This window comes from Anopheles coustani, chromosome 3, assembly GCF_943734705.1.
Source record: "Anopheles coustani chromosome 3, idAnoCousDA_361_x.2, whole genome shotgun sequence".
Lineage (NCBI taxonomy): Eukaryota > Metazoa > Arthropoda > Insecta > Diptera > Culicidae > Anopheles > Anopheles coustani.
Genome location: NC_071288.1, coordinates 96,019,200 through 96,038,587, shown reverse-complemented (window position 1 = coordinate 96,038,587; position 19,388 = coordinate 96,019,200). Strand labels below are relative to the sequence as shown.

General features: G+C 46.7%; 2 protein-coding genes across 2 annotated transcripts; both read right to left on the bottom strand.

Annotated features, from left to right (window-relative positions):
- Nucleotides 1-7,453: 7,453 nt before the first annotated feature.
- LOC131260846 (uncharacterized oxidoreductase TM_0325-like) lies at nucleotides 7,454-8,501 on the bottom strand. Its single transcript, XM_058262682.1, has 2 exons — nucleotides 7,933-8,501; nucleotides 7,454-7,739 (listed from the first exon to the last, which is right to left on the bottom strand). Exons 1-2 carry the CDS (start codon nucleotides 8,483-8,485, stop codon nucleotides 7,519-7,521), a joined length of 774 nt encoding a protein of 257 aa, XP_058118665.1. The 5' UTR covers nucleotides 8,486-8,501; the 3' UTR covers nucleotides 7,454-7,518.
- Nucleotides 8,502-9,355: 854 nt separating this feature from the next.
- Nucleotides 9,356-10,425, bottom strand: LOC131260845 (uncharacterized oxidoreductase TM_0325-like). The gene is made up of 2 exons (XM_058262681.1): nucleotides 9,873-10,425; nucleotides 9,356-9,621 (listed from the first exon to the last, which is right to left on the bottom strand). The coding sequence occupies exons 1-2, from the start codon at nucleotides 10,423-10,425 to the stop codon at nucleotides 9,401-9,403; spliced, it is 774 nt and encodes a 257-aa protein (XP_058118664.1). The 3' UTR covers nucleotides 9,356-9,400.
- Nucleotides 10,426-19,388: the final 8,963 nt, after the last annotated feature.

The window sequence follows — 19,388 nt, the reverse complement described above, 5'->3', positions numbered from 1 at the left end:
TTGTCTGGTGATATTCTCTTATTTTACAACCCAAATAGCCAAAATATTGTGTTGTATTGCCAATTTTAGTCTTGAATAGCTTATGGTCCTGAAAGGGTTATACCAGCAGTTGCAAGAAAAGCTCGCGAAGAAATTTAAAAAAATGTATCGTTTTTCCCCACTAATGTTAATACGGAAATAATGACACTGAAAACTGTTAAAGAAAAACGGAGGCATGTTGAGAAAATGGTCTCACGAGAAACACCAATCAATATTTCTTTTCCTTGAGAACAACGAAGCATTGGAAGACAGAGAGAGAGTGATCTTCCACGGTACGGTACAAACCACCAGGCGTCTCCATCGGCTTGGGTAGAATGTCTATTAACCTGCCTTCAGTTTCGTGTCGGTCATTTTCTTTGCGCTAACCACAATGGCATAGAAGAAAATGCCATGTTTTTTACTGCCAACTTCATCGGCGGACGCGAATCATGCGATGACGTGATGTCGAGACCCTTTTCCTCCCGATTCGTTATCCGATTTTCCATTATCGTGTTTAATATTAAATCTTTGAATTTGTAGCAATTGATGAGCGAGATTGTAAAAGCGCAATTTAATCACCGATTTTCGGTTCAATAATCTGCTCCTTTAGGAAGGGCCATCTCTCTGGCCATCGAAAGGTTAATGAACACCTTTTCCCCGAGGTCCGACGGAGGGAGGGGGGGTTTTGCGCCACATTCGCCACCGACGAACCCGCTGTTCGCCCGCTTTTTCGCTTTCAATTACCATCGGTTTTATTGATTTTAATAATTATCCATAATGTATGGATCCAATTATGGCCCGGGCTGCCAAGGGTCGACCGGGAAATGTCTGTCTGGTTCAGGGGGCAGCAGGGGAGGGGGGGCATGCAAGATTTCCAATATGACGCTCAGACCGACCCCTGTCGGACGGGAGTACGGATGCTTCCGTTTTCGCATCCCCGCCGTGCGAACGAATCGGGTGAATATCGAATTCGATCCAAACCCGTCGAACGTTCGTCGTTCGGTTTCGGTTTGTAGGTGTTTTCCGAAAGCCCCCCCCAATGTGGGACGGAATGGCATGGAAATGAGTTTATAAAATCCGTCCATTATACGCCATTGAGAAGACCGGCGGAGCCACAATGCCCGCTCGCCTTTCTTTCTTTTTTTTTAAAGACGAACTCGGAAAAGGGTGCACCAACTAGACGTCGTTTCCGTTTATTGGCCTGCGTGCGTGTGTGGGTGTGTGTTTTGCCCAACCAAAGGGTTCAAAAGGACGATTGCTTTGAAATCCGTACACCAGGAGAACTCCTGTTCGGTTGTGTCCGTTCGGATGCTTATCGCTTCCGCCGGGGTTCGATCGGTCGGAATTTTCTCCGAGGGCAAAATCAACATTTCGTGCGCTGTGGAAAACTCCTACCAAGAGTGCTCCTAGAGACACAAACGCCCGGCACAATAATCCCAAGCCGTGGAACAATGGAGTCGAGATCGAAAAGGGGGGAGGAAAAACTTTTGTGGCCCCCTTTCGCGTCGATACTTAATCGATTAAGGATTATTTTCCAACTGCTGCTTTGGCCCACAATGCGTCCGTTTGTGGGGGGAGGAAAATGGCGTTTGGGAAAATACGACGTGTTAAGAGTGTGTGGAACATTCGCAATAGTGTTGCAGAAAGACGACAGCGTTCCAATTCGGTGTTCATTTTCATTTTAAACTCAGGAAACTCATCTGCCTTTATGGGAAGTTTTGTCGGGAAGCAGTTTTAAAATGAGCTTTAAATTTATCCCCACAGAAGAAGTGAACGCTGAACTAATAGAGTTGCACTTTATGGCGTTTGGCTTCCGTCTGGCTTGAATCGTGGCCATTTTGGCCAAGGTTCGGCTTAACTTCTCATCAAGATTCCACTTCCTTAGGCTCGTAAATACCTATTAAATTGTAAAGTCCACCGAAGGTTTACGAGCGACACTTCTTTCTCTTTCTCTCTCTCTCTTGCACCAAAGTTAAAGTGCATTTTAAATGAGCCTAATCTGGCCTGATGGCCTCGTGACGTACGTGGAAACTGGTCGCTAATAAATTCTGCCCGCCAACTTCTTCTTATAGCCTCGCGCGAGTAAACACATTTTCACGAGCTGCAGTTCGATTAAACCCCGGTCTGGCCACCCCTCTCCCCTTTCCCAGTCCAGTTCATGGCGTTGCGTGCACCGAAGCAAGAGAGAGAGCGGCAATTAGCGGGTTCGATGGCGTCGCTGCCGGAGGAGAAAATGGGGGCCTACATTTAAAGTTAAATCATAATTAAATAACTCGAACAGGAACTACTACCGGCTACTGGGGCTCGTGTTTTTCCACCCGGCGCGGCATTTCCCCCCACCCTCCAATCGAGTACTGGGTCGGTTATTTCGCCTTCCACGCTGCATTATTAGCATATGGTGTTGTAGCCGCAACCCTTTCCAGCTGGACTCGGACTTCAGAGGGGAACTCCGCTTAGCATAGAGTGTCACGCAAGTCACGGGGCTGCCGAAAGCTGGCGCCAGCCGAAAAAAGGGATAAATCTTGTGCGCCATGACCAAATTATAGGGCACGGCTTCCGCTCCGTAGTTCCGCTTGAACCTCCGATGGAGTTGGAGTTGGAGCATTTTGCCCCGCGGAACACTCATCAGCTCCCTAAACTCACGGCCACGCGGTGTTGCGTTAATTAGGCTTTAATTTAAGATTAAATTTATCGACCTTTTCCCCAGAACCCCAGAGGCCGGAACTTCCCTTTTTTTTCCCCTCCGGGAAACCCACCGTCCCGTGATAACAATGCGACACGGCTTCGGGAATCATCGCGCAGTTGAGGACTTCCGTTTCTAATCGGTGCGGGATTTGCAACAATCAACAATCAACTCCCGGCGCCCCGCGTTTTTTGTCGTTGTAATGGAATGTGGAGATAAATGTGTGCGATAATCACCGTTCTGGATGGATTCTCCGGTACATTAATTTTCGAATCGGAAAACTCAACGCTTCCGTCGCGCGCGGCGTGTTTTTGATTCGCGGACCCCGCTCTTGTAAGCAATTAATTTAAGGACAGTTTTTTCACATATGTGTGTGTGTGTGTGTGTTACCACCCGTGCTCTCACTAATCATTTTCCCCGCAAACCGGGACGAACACACCCCGAAAAACAAAACATGAGCCATCATGCACGATTGAATCACCATCTCGGTCGCTTATTGGGAGAGGCCGTCGAGGTCGTAACATCCCCGGGAATGACAAAGTACGACCGCTTGTGCGTGTTTTTGTGTGCGTGTGTGTGAATTAGTTTCCGGAATGAGTTTCGGTAAAGGAAGCGAGGCTAAAAGGTGGAACCGTAAAACGACGAAGGGCTTTTTCTGCAGGACGCGATGACGAGCCTTTCGAAGAACAAGCCGATCGTCTCGGAGGTCGACAGAAACGACACGTCACCATGCACTCACGCACGCACGCACGCACGCACGTGGGGCCCTTATCTTTACTGGTGGACCGGGTTTTCGCACGCAAGGACCAAAATTAAAAGGTGGTTAGTTCCCAAAAATATGAGGGATTGTGAAGGAAGGAAGGAAAAAAAAAACGTTGGTCGACCGAAACCCACATCCCCCCCCCCTCCCAAAGGTGAGGAAGCATGTATCACACACACATAAACACACATACACGCAGGTACACGTACACACTTTCCGATCAGTCTCGCCGATAACAACGCCGGCCCCGTAACAAGCAAAGGATGTTTGGGACGTTTCGTTTCGTGCACAGGTAGCACACCACTTTACAAGCGACCCTGGCCAACATGCGATGTTTACTCGTCCAACATACACCCCCCCCCCCCCCCCCCCACACCCCCGTCGGGTCGTGTGTACCCTTTTCAACACGTGCGGAACGAGGCAAGAATGCGGCAGTTTGTCGAGCCTAGTGTAGGTTCGAACTTCAGGAAACGAATCAGGTGATGACAACGAGAAGGCAGTCAAACGTCACGGCACTTAGGGTATTTTGGGGTTGTAGAAGAAGAAGGGAACTTGAGTGAATCCATCAATTTCCACGGGTAGCACCCGGTCCAAGGGTCCATCCTGTTAGGACACGTTTTGCCGATCGGTCAGTTTTTTTTCCGGGATCCCTAAATATGATGCCCATTAATCGGTTACCGGAGAGATAAAGTTATAAACGTAGGCGAGTGTGGGGTAATACGGGTTTTCTCCCAAAATATGTTATTACGAGGTCTTCAAGTGGGACTCTTTCGACTTGTATTGAATTATTAATGCTCGTAAACTTCTCCTGAAAGCTCCTAAGAGAGGTGAGCTCAAAGGACTGGTCGTGGCAGCCATATTGAAATTGGTTTCTGACAATCGTTCCCTGTTTTGTTTACCAATAACAATGCGTAAAAAAGTTACTGGAAGTAGTTTAAACGATCACTCTTGCTGTTAAGTTAACTTAAGTAAGGTCGCAGAATTGTCGCCTACAACAAACGGATGGCCATCGCGAGGCAACCTGGATAGAAATCACTTTGGAGACAACGTTCACTTTTTATATGGAGCTTTGAAAATCCGCGCCGAAAATGGCATCCTTTGGTTGGAATGACAACACTGGAGTTCCCTCAAATAGAAACGATTGAAATGAAGTTAAATACTACCCTATTTTCCCCATGCTCTTTTATTACCCCGCTCTCCCATTGCTTTTAGTGATAAAACCCAGGGACGACTCCAATAACCCATTTTGAGGAAGAATGTTTGAATGTTTCCGTGTCCCAAAACCGGATAATCGGAGAATGCGAGGTCAACTGTGAGTTGTAATTCTAATGCTTTTATCCGTCGTATGAATTGCTCACACACACACAACAGTCCGCGGAGGATTTATGTACCGATTTCATCTCCTCCTCCTCCCAGTTATTGATGCATAATTGATAATAAGTATTTTGAATCGCTAATGAACAGGAACGGAGCCCCGGCCGTTGCGGACATCGTTCCTGTTTTCGCCAACATTTGCATTCTCATACACTAATTAACATGCCGTTCCGTCCCCCCCACCCCCCATGACGTTGGCCACATCCGGTACCGGTTTCCTTTCAACTTTGCCGGTGTGGTTATAAATCAATTTGTCCATTGGTGTGCCAGTGTGTTTGTAGTTCCTTTTTTTACTTGTACTTGCTTCATTACAATTGATTGTGGAACTAATCTTTTATATGGCGTTGCAAAATGTAGTGCGCATTCATTCACAGTCGGGATGGTTTTTCTTTCGCTTTCCATAATCCTTTCCTGATCCCTTTCGAACGGCGAACAACTTGTTCTGGTATGTTTCATGTCTTTCCAACCGTTCTTGCTCCGTTTAAAGCTGCACCGAAATGATGGATTGGCTCGCGGATCGTTGTGAAGGCACCTTGTTCACTTTATCGCGAATGTGTTGTTATCCTTGGCGCGTTCCATTAAATGACGTGAAGTGAATCAAGGAGGAGGACACACACACACCAACTATTCGCGGTCGATTTCGTTCGTGTTCATCACCCAAAAGCCTTCCGGGCTGTTCACAAATCGTTCCGGCCGATCGTTCCGCAAGTGGTGGAAAATTGTGTGCAATGCCCGCAGAAATGTCGTCCGCCATGTCCGGGTGGCTAAAATACGACCCGGAAAAACGGAACACACGCAGAAGGGTGGCGCCCCATTCGGAAAATGAACGGACCGATGGAGGATGGGGGGGAAACTTTCGCACGGTGGGAAAGGCGTCCCAGACTTCCCAGGTTCGGTGAGTGTTTCTCTCCGGCATGTTTCTCTCGACTCCCCGATACGATCTTCCGGATCCTGGTGCTTCGAGCCAAGATGGACTCTTCAGATCGAGTTCCGCCAAAGAGTTGTAGCCAGCGGATTATTGATGAGCGACGATAAATTCCTACCGATACCGACCGGCCGGAATGCGCGAATGTTAAAGGGAAAAACGGGAGAATTGAACCAGTCTGTCCATTACCCGTACCAAAGGGGAGGGGTTTTCCAAGGGGACTGTAGGGAAAATGGGAAAAGGGAAACGTTCGTTCGTTCGTTCGTTCGTCCCGTCGCCGTTTGTCTTTATATCGCTGCAATGAATCGCGGAAAGCCTGGCCACGAACGTCGCTTTTTGGTCCGACTCCAAAAGCATGCTACCACCTGGGCTTGTGTGTGTGTGTAAAGGGAGCGGGTAAGAAGAGGAGGGAGAGGGGATTATGGTTTTCGGCAGTGTTGGTGCAAAGTGCAGCAGTTGGAGTTTACGCTGGAGCAGCACTGCAGCAAGTTGCATTTCACGCCTGCAGTTTTGCTTTCGGTTTGCCAAAAGCCGGAGATAAACATCGCAGCCCTTTGCCGTTGTCCTGACCATCCTCTGCCCCTCCTTCCCCTTTGGCGTCCCTTCTCTCTGGTCCGGACCGGTTCGTCCATTCGCTTAAATGGAGGATACGGTTAAAAGGATAAAGTGTTATTTATTCGCTGCCTTCTGTTTATGTTTGCTTAAGATGCATCTCGTGCATGATGTTGCCATTGCCGACCGAACCTCGGCAACTGTCCTGTTCCGAACATCCGGCACCGAACCAGTAAGTGAGTTCGGGACTCGGCGCCCTCCGGGGATCCTTTCATGGCACACGGGTTCTATGTACACCAGAGCGCGCGAAAGACGCTTTCCGCCGTCGAGCAGCGGAAATTAATGTCCTCCTGAAGCGGACTCTGAAGTGGTGGTGGATCGGCCACTCTGGAATAAATGAGACGAGCAAGACATAAAGCTCCCTTCCTGCCTTTGGTCCGTGCATCCCTGTCCTTGGCCTCGAATGGTCGTCGTCGTCGTTGTCGTCGTGAGATTGCAATTTACCGTAAGACAAACAGCTTCCTTGGGTGAAGAAGGTCGCCGCTCACAAGATGGACCCTCCCGGAACCGTATCGGCAGACAAATGGCGCTCCACCACCAACCATTGTGTGTGTGTCTGAAGGCCGTCAGGTCCGATGATTATTACCACCGTGTTCCGAAATGTCCACACACCGGTCGGACGGTGTTCAAGCGTGGCCACAAACACATCACGCATCTTCTGGCGGAACGAACTCCGAACTTCCCCGAAAGCGGCCGGAGAGTGCAGCGAGTGCATAATATATTCGTGCCAATTTGCTGAGTGATCTTTCCTTTCGCACCGCCAACTGTGACGGTGGTGTGGTGCCGGTTAATGAAGTGTTCCGCCGGTGTTTCCGGTGGACGTCGCAGGTAATTTCGCACCTTTGGGCGTCAGGATGTTTAATCTTGCGAGTTTCATAACGTCGTGTAGGTTGAACGCCGAACGCCCAAAAGGAGGGACAGGGTTTGACAAACAACGTCATCATCAACTCGTTACCGACCGAGTGATTCGTTTCAGGTTCAGGACACTCTGCTGTATCGAGAAATGTGAGAGGCTTACCAAAAGAGGTCAATCATTTCCGAACGGAAACATGAAACACACATCACTGAGGTTTTACTCAAATTCAAAACTTGTTTTGACACTTTCAGTAATTTTCACTTCTCTAAAAAAATATACTTTTCTTCGTTTTATGCGACTATCTTGATGTGCTTCCCACCATCGATATGCAGACAGGTGCCGGTGGTGAAGCTGGTCGTGTTGTCGCACGCCAGGAAGGCGATGGAGGCTGCCACTTCCTCGGGTTTTCCGACGCGTCCAAGGGGATGACTTTTTTCGCAGTTCTTAAGGTAGGTGGCGTACGTGGCTTCGTCCATTCCGAGCGTCTTATGGAACTCGGTCACAATGACCGCTGCATGAGGGAGCGATAAGAACAATGGAAACAATGACACATCAGTATTTGGGTTGAGGTTATTTCAGTACGTTATCTAACGTCTGATGTTAGACTTCCAGATGTTGACGTCTCAATGACAGCTGAGCGACAACAGCTGATGTCTTATCTTTGCCACTCGTAATCGAACTCTCCCTACCACGATTCTACTCACCCGGGTTGACGGAGTTAACGCGGACACCCTTCGAGGCCAAGTCGAGGGCGGTGCAGCGTGTGAACTGATCCAAAGCCGCCTTGGATACGCAGTACGAAAGTACATTCGCATACGAATTCGTTCCAGCTACGCTGGACACGTTAACGATATTCCCTTTGCTTGAAAGGAGATGTGGCAAGGCCAACTTTGTCAGTGTAAACACTGCCTTTAGATTCGTGTTGAGAATGTCTTCGAACTGCTCCATGTCGGCCTCTTCGATGCTACCGTAGAAACCTTTGCCAGCATTATTAACCAGCACATCGATGCGCCCGAATTTGGCCACTGTATCTTTAACCAGTCGCTCGTTGTCTGCCGGCTTCGACACATCCGTGACCACGATGAGAGGTTCCACCTTGCCTAGAGCCTTGCAGGCTGCCTGGACCTCGGCCAACTTGGATTCATTTCGAGCCGCGAGAACACAGCTTGCGCCGAGGTTTGTGAGGTACTTGGCCGTAGCCGCGCCGATACCAGAGCTTGCGCCAGTAATTATAACCACTTTGCCACTGAAATCCATGTCTGATGCCGGTTCACTTCACTCTACCTCGACGATACTACTCGAAATAGCACCTTTGACGGGTTGTGAGAGCGTTTTAAGAGAATTTCACCTAACGGTGTTCACAATACACAGCATAATGTTATCTTATCAACCTATTCATTACCTTAAACATTAACCCAGTGTGTAACACACTGATAACCTACCCGAGCGAAGTGGTGTTTGGGCAGATAGGTCATATCGAACATGGTTCCTTATCATTTTCGCAGCTCTTGTGCATCCTGAGTCTACTCAGAGTAGGTCAGTGTAGGTCCTCGAACGGATAATTCTGGTAGAAAGCAATTTGCCCCAGCAAATACTATAAGAAGTACAAATTTGTACTCTAGAAGTCTCCACTTCTGGGCAAGATACCTTTAACGTGAACTACCATTCGATAAAAGCGTCTTCCAAAGATTTTCCTCTCGTTCTCGATAAGCCGCTGGAAGTCCTAGACCTTCGTATCTTAGATGCGACCCATGAAGTCTTGGATATTACTGGACAAAATATTCTGTAGAGTCGTAGACACTGCTTGATGCCAAGCACGGAATGGCGAAGGTTTTGTTTACGTTCAGCCTTCCGGAATCTACATTGGTGTTTGCTTAGGAGGCTGCTAGTCTTGGTGAAAATTTCATTCAGAACTCTCGCCGTTACTCGCTCACTATAAACAACTCCTCGTAATGTATCATGTCCTCGATAAAACTTGACACGATAAATGTCCCGGTATTGAGGACAACATAAGGAATCTGCGGTCCCATTTTAAGAAAATGTAATATAAAGTCCTCCAAGCGCTCTTTGACTGGGCATATAGACATTTCGGATAAACTAATAGAGAAGACCTTTGTTTAACTAACGCACTTTTATTTCGCTTAGTTCATCACGCGCGATGGTTTGATCGTTTTATCGGGGCGTTAGGATGTGCTTGCCGCCATCCACGAACAGACAGGTTCCGGTAGTGAAGCTAGCAGTTTTGTCGCACGCCAGGAAGGCGATCGAGGCCGCCACCTCTTCACCGGTTCCGACGCGGCCAAGAGGGTGGGTCGATTCACAGTTCTTAAGGTAGGTGGCGTACGCGTCTTTGTCCATACCCATGGTCAGCTGGAAGTCTGTTATAATGACCGCTGGGTAGAAGAATAGCCAGAGATAAAAACAATGACACATCAGTTATTGGCCTATGTGCAAAGTAAAGATGATAATTCGGTTGTCAATCTTTGAGATGAAGCTATCTCTAGCTGGAAGTATGATTTTCCTTATAATAGCCCTTATCTAAGGTGTGATAAAAGACATTTAGGGATTTTCGTCGTTCACAACTCAAAACTTGTTTCTTTAAAAACAGGTGTTTGCAAAGGGTACCTGTATCCGTTCTACTCACCCGGGTTGACAGAGTTGACACGGACACCCTTCGGAGCCAAGTCGAGGGCGGTGCAGCGCGTGAACTGATCCAACGCCGCTTTAGACACGCAGTACGAAAGAGCATTTGCGAAGGAGTTCGTTCCGGCAACGCTGGACACGTTAACGATATTCCCTTTGCTCGCGAGCAGATGCGGCAAGGCCAACTTTGTCAGGGTGAATACCGACTTGAGGTTCGTGTTGAGGATGTCTTCGAACTGCTCGATGTCGGCCGTCTCTATAGTACCAAAAGCACCTTTCCCTGCGTTATTCACCAGCACATCGATGCGTCCGAATTTGGCAACGGTCAACTTCACCAACCGCTCGTTGTCTGCCGGCTTCGTCACGTCCGTCACGACGATGAGAGGGTCTACTTTACCGAGAGCCTTGCAAGCTGCCTGGACCTCGGCCAACTTGGATTCATTTCGAGCCGCGAGAACACAGCTTGCGCCGAGGTTTGTGAGGTACTTGGCCGTAGCCGCGCCGATACCAGAACTTGCGCCGGTGATTATAACCACTTTGCCACTGAAATCCATGCTGAGACCGGTTCACTTCACTCTACTTCGACGATAATACCCGAAATAGCCACCTGCGTTGGTTTGTGACAGCGTTTTTATAGAACCTCATCGGAGCATCGCTGAAACGTCAGCGTTATCTTATCAACTTATTCACACCAGTGTGCAAAACACTGATAACTGCTCGCGGGAAATAGTATTGGGGTAAATATCGCGTTTCTTATCAAACATTGTTCGCGTGTGAGTGAAGTTCTTTCACCTCGGTTAGGTATGTAACATTTTGTTGCATCATCTTCAAGAGATACACTTCCGTATCGTTGTTGAAGGGAATTGTTTGATCAATTTTTGATCTGTTTGAGTTGCTCTTTATCTTATCGAAGGATACTACAGTATATTCTATGCCAATAACATCTGATTCTTCATGCATTTTCCTCCCTAAAACTGTTCTAAATCATTATCCACAATATGAAAAGATTTACGATTTATTTATCTTCACCACTATTAATTTACACCATTCGAACAAGCGTTGATAAATCATCAAATGCAAATAAATAATCAACTGACCTCGCAATTCTACACACAAAAATGACATAAATATGAATGTATCATTACGGTGAAAGGCCACTGTTTTTTTGTTCGTTTGTATGATGGTAATTTAATTTCTCCACCATCACCGGGTTTTTTTCCCCGCGTCGAGCATAATGTTTTCTTCATCAACATTAATCTTTCCGATAGCGCGCGAACCTTCCATACTAGCTTTCATTAAAACTCATTATTTTGTGACTAACAGGCCCGTACGATCTCCACACCTCCCTTCCCATCGCATTTCCCGATTCCTGTCACGCTGCTTATCGGTGTGTTAATATCTTTTTAATATTGATAAAATATAAAATGAATCGTCTGCGAGTTTTCCACCGGCCCCGCGTGGAGGAGGTGGGGGTGCGGAAAACAAATGCCGTTTGGAATGGAATTTAAAATTTTATCTGTTGCTGACAACGAATTAAAATGCAATATTTGCATTCCCGAAAAATGGCATAATAATTACGGGAAGCGCTAGCTATCGTTCGCCGTCTGACGATTGTGGTGGCGTGCGAGGATAATATGGTTAAATGTAATTTGCATACATGAACGAATGTTTTCATCACCAACGGGCGTCATCATCATCGTCGAGCTCGGAGGCTTCAGTAGGGTCTTGTTTTGGTATGTCCTACTGAAGGATCCGTTTTGAGGGAAGCTGATGGCATAATATTACTGCTGGCTTCTCATTTCGATTTCGTTGACGTACCGGAGGGGAAGCTGACGCTCATGTCCAGGGGAGTGTTGTGGAAAATGGTACAAAATATATTCGTCCCTAAATTTACCCCAAGGTAAGTTTCGAGGCCGGACTTTGCTCAGGATGCACCAGAATGATGCACCACGGGGATTAGATTCCTCTTGCCCGTTTTTCTCGTGTTCTTCATTCTAAATCGTCCAGTTTGGTGGAAACTGCTCGAAAGCTGGCTACTACCACCGCTTGGACAGACAGTTTTGGTTGACCGACTGACCAAAACAAAGCGCCGCCGAACGAACGAAACTTGGATGGGACGCGGTGCGATAATGCAATTATAAAATTTATGCTGCATTATGTAATTTGCAGGATGTTTTCACGGGCGACTAAACGACTCCAAGGGGTCCAAGCGCCAATCGGAAACGATAACATCCCCGTTTGTGATGGCAGGAAAGTTTAATCGTCCACTTGCCATATTGCCTGGAAGCGGAAAATGTTTGTTTAGCTGCAGCTTTAGAAACAAAGACGCAAGGGAGAAGGAAGGAGCTTTTATTTGTTAAACACTACGAGAGTTGGAGTTCTTGTGGTTTTATTTCAACATAGAAGTGTATAATAATTTAACTGAAGGTGGATTATTTTGTTAAAAGATCTTCAAGAACCATTTTAATCGGATTTCTTCATGGAAAATCTTATCACATAGCGAATAGAACCGGATAAAAGCGAATGAACTACCGTTTTCGACGAAGAACGCTTTCTCGGTGTTAACAACGTGATGACGAGCGATGAAAAGAATGTGTCAATGATCCCTCGGGGAGTGCAAAACAGAGATTTTCACCCTCCCGTACCGTGGAAATTCCGGTTGAAAGGAAAAAAAAATTCGGATAGATCTGTGCCGAGGGAAAATAGCATGAAAAAAGGGCCCAAAGACTGTTTGTTGTTGGGAAACAAACACAAAAATACCGTTTGATCCTTTTCGTACCATTCTCCCGGAAGAGGAAGGTTCGTGTGGATGGTTGAAAAACATGAATTATGTTTCCTCGTAAATACACCCTGCTTCCAATTTTCGCATCGGTGCGATACAAATAAATACAAAAATATATCACCCAGCATCGTCTCTCATCCGGGGAGGGTGGAAATGATCCCGGTTTCTAATGCAGACGTACATAATATTTACGTACACCGACACGGACGACACCTGGCCTAACTCCCTCCCTCCCTCCTGGCCTCCTCTCTTCGACAACCAACCCTAAACCAAAGGCACGAGAGCTTTTCCCACCGTGCTATTTATTTGTTCGCCCACTCAATCCGATTTCCGTTTTTCACCACCACCAGGATGTGTGTGTGTGTGTGTGTTTTCAAGATTGTCGTCAACCGTTTTTCCGCAAACATTTTCACAAACACACACACACACACAACATTCGTACACATGGCAGGGGAAATCCAGGTCTTCGCGGACCTGAGAACGTGATACAAATTGCGCCACGATTTGTCGGAAATTTCCTTCCTCGGTAGTCGTTCCCCCTCTTATGTCCCCCTCACCCGAATGCTTTGATTTTTGAATGAAAAACGTTGCCGGGAAAACCACATAGACATCGGGCTAAGCGTTTCGAGAGGTTCGTTGTTTGCGGGAAAATGATGCCTGTTGACGAGGAAAGGAAAAAGATGGATTTATTTAGAAAATATATTTTCGAAAGAACATAGACACACTTTTTAATGTCTTGCTCGTGGGAACGATCGTTAGAAATACTTTTATTCGCTTCTCTTTGCACATGTAGAACGATCTTCGAGTGATCTGGAAGGGATGAAATGAATAGAAAGCCATCCGGATCTCTTTTCCTTTCGTGATACCCCGGCTTAATTTAAACCTCGCAAGGGAGGAAAAGCCAGACAACAATTTGCGGTAACCGTCCAGAGCCGTCCGACAGCGTATTTAAATATAAATTTTCCAGACTTCCAGACTCGGGCCGGGGATTGTAAACACCAGGTATTAAAGTGATGATGGAGCCACACACACACAATGGCAACGGGAAGCTCAACGAGGATATAAATTTCACCGCACGAAAAACACTCTGTAAAATAAAGGGAAATCTAAAACGGGGCCACCACAAGGCGAACGGGAAGGTAGTGCCCGATGGTTTATGTTCATACGTGTGTGTGTGTGTGTTTGTGCCTGCATCGAGCACCGTTTTCCTAAAACATTTTCTCACTCCGGCGAACTCCGGTTTATAAAAGTGACCGAGGGATATTGCACCGCTCCATAAATGCTGTTATGTTAGGGGATATTATTATTATTGTTTTCACTGTATGTGTGTTTTACCAGGCGTGGGAAAAGTGGCCTCCCCCTTTCCAAAGGGCGCAATGCAAATGGCCACGGCCTTCGGATGGAAAATGAGGCGAGGAGTTGAGCGTGAGCGAAAAGGGTTGGTTCGTGTCTAAACACAACTCCGGGCAGGTTGCACCGCATGGTCCGAAATTCTGCACTCCACTCCAGCAGGTACTACCCCCCAAAAAAACCCGGTGCATACACATTCATGGAGCCTCTGCCTGTCCATTTCCATTCCCTTTTGAATGTGGGACGGTACATTTATATATTGTTTTATATGAACTGCAATAAATCAACAATTCGCAAGACGATGGAAAATTTATATCCTCCGAAATCGTGCTGTCGCTGAAGGCTTCCTCCTCCCCTTGGGCGGTGTATCCTGCTGGGTGGAGTGAGAAAGAAAATACAACCCGAACCCGAGTTTGGAAATGATGAAAGAAATTAAATTTTCCATTTCATGCTCTCCACATTTTGCGAACGCATTGGCTGGGAATTATTTCGAATACGACGTGGAACCTCAGACAATAAGGGGGCGGGGGCCATGGGATTCTAGAAAGAGTGGATGAAGGAGGGGGTGGGAGGAAGGGAATTCCTGGTCCTCGGCCAAATGGCTGTGGAATGATTTAATTTCAATCTGAACCGAAAGGGTCATGCATAGGGAAGTGTTACATTTAAATATGAACCAAACCCCCCGGTGGTTCCCTTTACCTCAATGTCACCTCTCCACCCTTCCTCACCCACAAGACCCTCACAGCTGGGAGGGAGACAAATTTGCATATATATAAACACAGATGAAAGAGTTAAAGGGAGGGTTCGTCGTCTGTAGGTCAAAGCGATGCGAAAGGGAAGGGAAACCCGGGGGGCGGAGGTCTCGGATGATAACTCGAGATGGTGTTGACGGAGGTGGATAACAAACTCGCCGCCCCGGGGGGGAATGAGTCGAGAATCATTTCCATATATCCTGCGCATGGGAAAATGTGATAATTTAAACAAAACCCAATGTTTTTCGGTGAAGGTGTATGTTTTTCACCCAAACAAATGTTATATGCCCCCCCCCCCCCCCCCCATCGGGGTGTGGGGACGAGTCGGGGGGGAGAGCACAGGAGTCATTTGGGAAAGCGAAACAGTATGCAAGCAGCTGTATTGATTCGTGGTGCGTTCTGTGAAAGGAGCCGACGCCCTGATACCCGACATCATGAATAATATGAAAATAATTAAATTTAATATGTTGTACCTAGCCTTTCATGAACCGGTGCGGAAAACATCTGCTCCTTTGCGGTGGGGAGGTACATCCACTGGGTGGAGAACGGCAATGCCTGTTCGTGTTTTGCTATTTGTCCGACACTGAATGAATATGTCCTTTAGATTGCGAAGCATGTACGTTTGATTGCACTCGTTGAAGTTTTATGCGTACAAAGTAGGCTGCACCTTCGGTGTGTTGCCTACTCTTTTGCTGATTCTTCGATGTAGCTGGCCTTACAAACGGACGAAAGTCCCACCGACCTCGTGTTAAACGGAACGGTCGTTGAAGACTATCGTCCGTCCGTACCGTACCGTATAGGAAAGGAACCTTTTTGTTTTTGGGTAATTTTTCGCGGAAAACACACTCACCGACACACAAAAACACGATCGCGTGGGTAGTAACACGTAGACTCCACTCTCGGGGGGACGGGGATCCTTCGGAATCATTAGCGGCACCAAGTGGTGGAAAACTAATTACACAAGTTTTCGCTTTCCGCATCGAAGAAGGTTCTGGCGATAGATTGATGGTGTTGGTCGAGAGTTGTAGTAGCCCTCCACTACCACATACACGCATACACGCACACTCGTTGACTGCAGGTAGGATGGAATCGTAGTTGGAAAACAGCGCCTACTTTTCCACCAAGCTCGTGGAGGGGGATTGCATGATGTCTGGGAATTAATTACCTAAAGTCTTCCCTTTCCAAAGATCCTCTCTCATACCTCGTTGGGGGTTTTCCCCTTGTTTTTTTCACCGGCGTTGGCCTGACCCGCTTTTCCCGTAGCAATAATTCTAGAAACACACACACACGCACGCGCGACATATACACACTCTTCAACATCACGCAACCACGTGAGACCACGCGAAATGTGGAAACAGGCGATACAATATTTCATAATCTCATTAAAAGCTTTGGCCGTGCCGGCCATTATGTCCCCGCGGGTTTTTGCATTTTCGCCGATCATCTGCGGGAAGAAGAAGAGGTAAGGAAGGAGGAAGTAAAGGAAGTATCCTAGGGAAGAACACAATAAACACAACCGCGCGAAAGGGGTTGGGGCTGGGAAAGCGCAGCACAAGCATGTCGTTAATGTTGGTGGAAATACACTCCTTCTGCTCTCATCTGACGGAAACCGCTTCCGCTTCTTTGTCGTTGTGGCGGCCTCCTCCTTCATCAGCACAAAAGTAGTGCCAATTAGAGGAGATGCAAATGAAAATGGGACGGGGGGGACGGAATGCGAATCCGCTCACTTGACTTCGGTGAAAGGAAGAAGGGCCACAAAAGTGTGGAGCGAATAAGCGTTGCGATAATGCGATACAATAAGAGAACGTTTGCGTGCTGCTGGTGGTGGTAGTTTCTGCATGTCTTCTTTTTCCTGCATTTGGTACGAGATTTGGAAAATGGAGGATTACTTTCTGCGGCGAAGTCCGGCTAAATAACAGCAGATTAATTATGGCGCGTGAAGAGACCTAATGCTTACACAGATGAAAGTGCTCGTTCTTTGCATTATCTGCATTTTCTTAAGCTGGCAAATATGACTGAAACCATTTGGGGAGTTCCTGTGGGAAGAAAAATATTGTTAAAAGACTTTGTAACTGAGTCATAAGATCAGGAAAAAGAAAATTTAAATTTTCAACAAAGAATCGCGTAATCGTTTTACTTCTGTTTTATTTTCCAAATTAAAGTTAGCTTTAAATAAAATTAGCTTTAACAAAGCTTCAAACAAAACAGACCGGGGTTCCGCCCTTCGGCGGGGATTTTCCGGAATCCACCATCCGCACGAACGGTTTTTCGCAAAAGTGTCGGATATATTCCGCTGAGTGATAAATTTAAACGCAAACAACGCTCACGCAGAAGGAAACGTGCAAAGCGAAGAAAAAAACCGAAATATATGTGCGGAATCCGAAGAATGACAAAACCTGGGCGAGGAGCTTTTCCGCTGCGCTCCGTTGGAAAAGCGAGAAAAGAAAACGCAGTGCTGCCTCCGAAAAGCGTGGCGAAATGTAGGTTTTGAATGATGATAAAAATAAAAAAGGAGAACTGAGGTCTTGGTATTTCGTTGCCACGGGGAAAGCCAGAGTTAACAATAACAACTGCAGGATGAGGCATAATAAAAAAAAAAAAGAGGAAGCCTCTATTCATCCGTCCCCACAGCCGTCGGTGCGAAGGCTCATAAAAAGCGAGCAGGGTAAATTTAAAATACACAAGTGGTTTAAAAAAGTAGGCTACCGTACACGGTGGAAAGGAAACCCGGTACTTCCCGGGGAAAAACATAATGATGCACCACGTGCGGTACGTTAAAACAAGAGCGGACGAGCGGACACACGGACCGGAAGGCGTTCAACAGGGGATGATGAGGGATGTGGTTATTTTTTCACCCACGAATGCCTTCAGGCAATGATAAGAGCAGTCTTGAGACTGTGTGTGTGAAAGGGAACGATAAAGTCAAGAACGAAGAGAGAGAGAGAAAGAGAGAGTGACTTCTACATCGGCTACAAAAGAAGAACAGTTGAAAAGTGCCTACTTTAATGGTATCCTTCCGTGTCGTGCTTCCCCCGCTTGCTACGATAATATTTCCTTCCTCGGGAGAGTTGTTTATCATTCTAAAAACAAAACAAGAAAATATGCGCATGAAACCTCAACGTCGATTTTTTTATTTTGCGCTTCCCTTTAATCGCGTGCGAAAGGATTTCCTGGGAAAAGTAACAAATGCAATAAACTTCCTAAAATTGTTACCACTCGTCTCCCCTGTTGCCTTTAAGTTTTCCTGTCGATTTCCGGTGGAAGCAATAGAGTATTTCTACTCCCCGCCATTTCCTGTAACTAAATTTTTCTATTTATTTTTTTGTTTCTGCTCACTTCTGATTCTGATATCCCGCAACATAACCTCACTCCGGAAGTTGTACAACCCTTGGGGTGCAGTGATAATGATAAGGGTTTATTTGGCAACTGCTGAAGAGGAGTGCCAGCTAAGAAGTCTTTGAAGTCTGGGCCCGTCCAAGAAACCAAGCTGAAAAGAAACGGAGTGAAAACTTCTTCGTGTGACAGTTTGATGGATTTTTTCCCACCCGTCCGGGTAATCGTTTCCAGGGGGTTTAGTCTGCTGCTGCTGCTGTGGTTTTTTTTTCTTTCCGTTTTCAAAACAATGAAAAATCTGTTTCGGCTTTAGTTTTTGCTTTCGCGTTGAACCTAACTCAAAAAAAAAAAAAAACGAAGCCGCTTACGATGATTTCGGGAGGTCACAAAAAGAAAAGGAAAAAAGAATCTCACGGCGATGGGGAGGGAAAAAAAACAAGCGTTCAAGAAAATTTGCATACCCATTTTCGGGGTGGAATTTCTTTCCCATCGTTGACCGTTTTTCCACCCAGATTACCCAAGTAGGTGAAAGGGGGGGCGAGGGGATGAGGGAGAAAGGGGGTGTGTCATGGCTTTTCGTAACGGCAATTTTGTGCAACCTAAGCCTGGTTGTTGGTGGAGGAAAATGTTCCCGTTTCTTTCGACTTTTCCTTCGCGAGCCTAAAAGCGTAGGTCAAATTCTTTGGAGACGTGCAATTTGTTCGCTTACTTTATGCTCCGCTCCACCGTTTCATCCCCTCCTTTCACTCCTCCTCACCCCCATCTTCCTTGCTTCCATACATCGACACTCCTTTTGCGTGTGGCGCCTTAACGAAGCGAGCGATTAGAAGGCCGTTCATTGTACCGTCCCTCCCTCTTCTTCCTGCCCACTGCTTCACCACCTCCCTCCTCAGTTGGTCACGCAGGAGCATTTCTGGTGGCATAAATTATGCTGCCCCTAATTACCGAACGATGTCACGCTGTCGAAAGAGTGGCTCGTTTTCGCAGTTCTATTGATCCCTTTCCTTTACCTCAGCAGTTCCGGGGTTCGGGTTAGAAAAAATAAAAACACACGCACACACACAATAAACACAGGATGTTGCACAAAGGGCGGGAAGTCGTGTTGAACCATTTTGCACCAAACTTTGATTAGGTTCGGAAAACAAATCGAACTTCCTGCCTTCGAGGTAGGTGGAGTTCTGCAAGTGACCATTCTTGATGAGGCAGAAACAAGTCACAGTAAAAGCGTGTTTTTTATGTTTTGTTTTCTTTGGAATCAATATGAACGACGTTGCTGAAGAAACGAACTGACTGTTTTTTT

Excerpts from the sequence above, each read along its gene's own strand:
- LOC131260846 (XM_058262682.1), bottom strand. The coding sequence starts at position 8,485 with ATGGATTTCAGTGGCAAAGTGGTTATAATTACTGGCGCAAGCTCTGGT. Across the intron at positions 7,740-7,932 it reads CGTTAACTCCGTCAACCCGG|CGGTCATTGTGACCGAGTTC; the intron begins GTGAGTAGAATC and ends TCCCTCATGCAG.
- LOC131260845 (XM_058262681.1), bottom strand. The coding sequence starts at position 10,425 with ATGGATTTCAGTGGCAAAGTGGTTATAATCACCGGCGCAAGTTCTGGT. Across the intron at positions 9,622-9,872 it reads TGTCAACTCTGTCAACCCGG|CGGTCATTATAACAGACTTC; the intron begins GTGAGTAGAACG and ends TCTTCTACCCAG.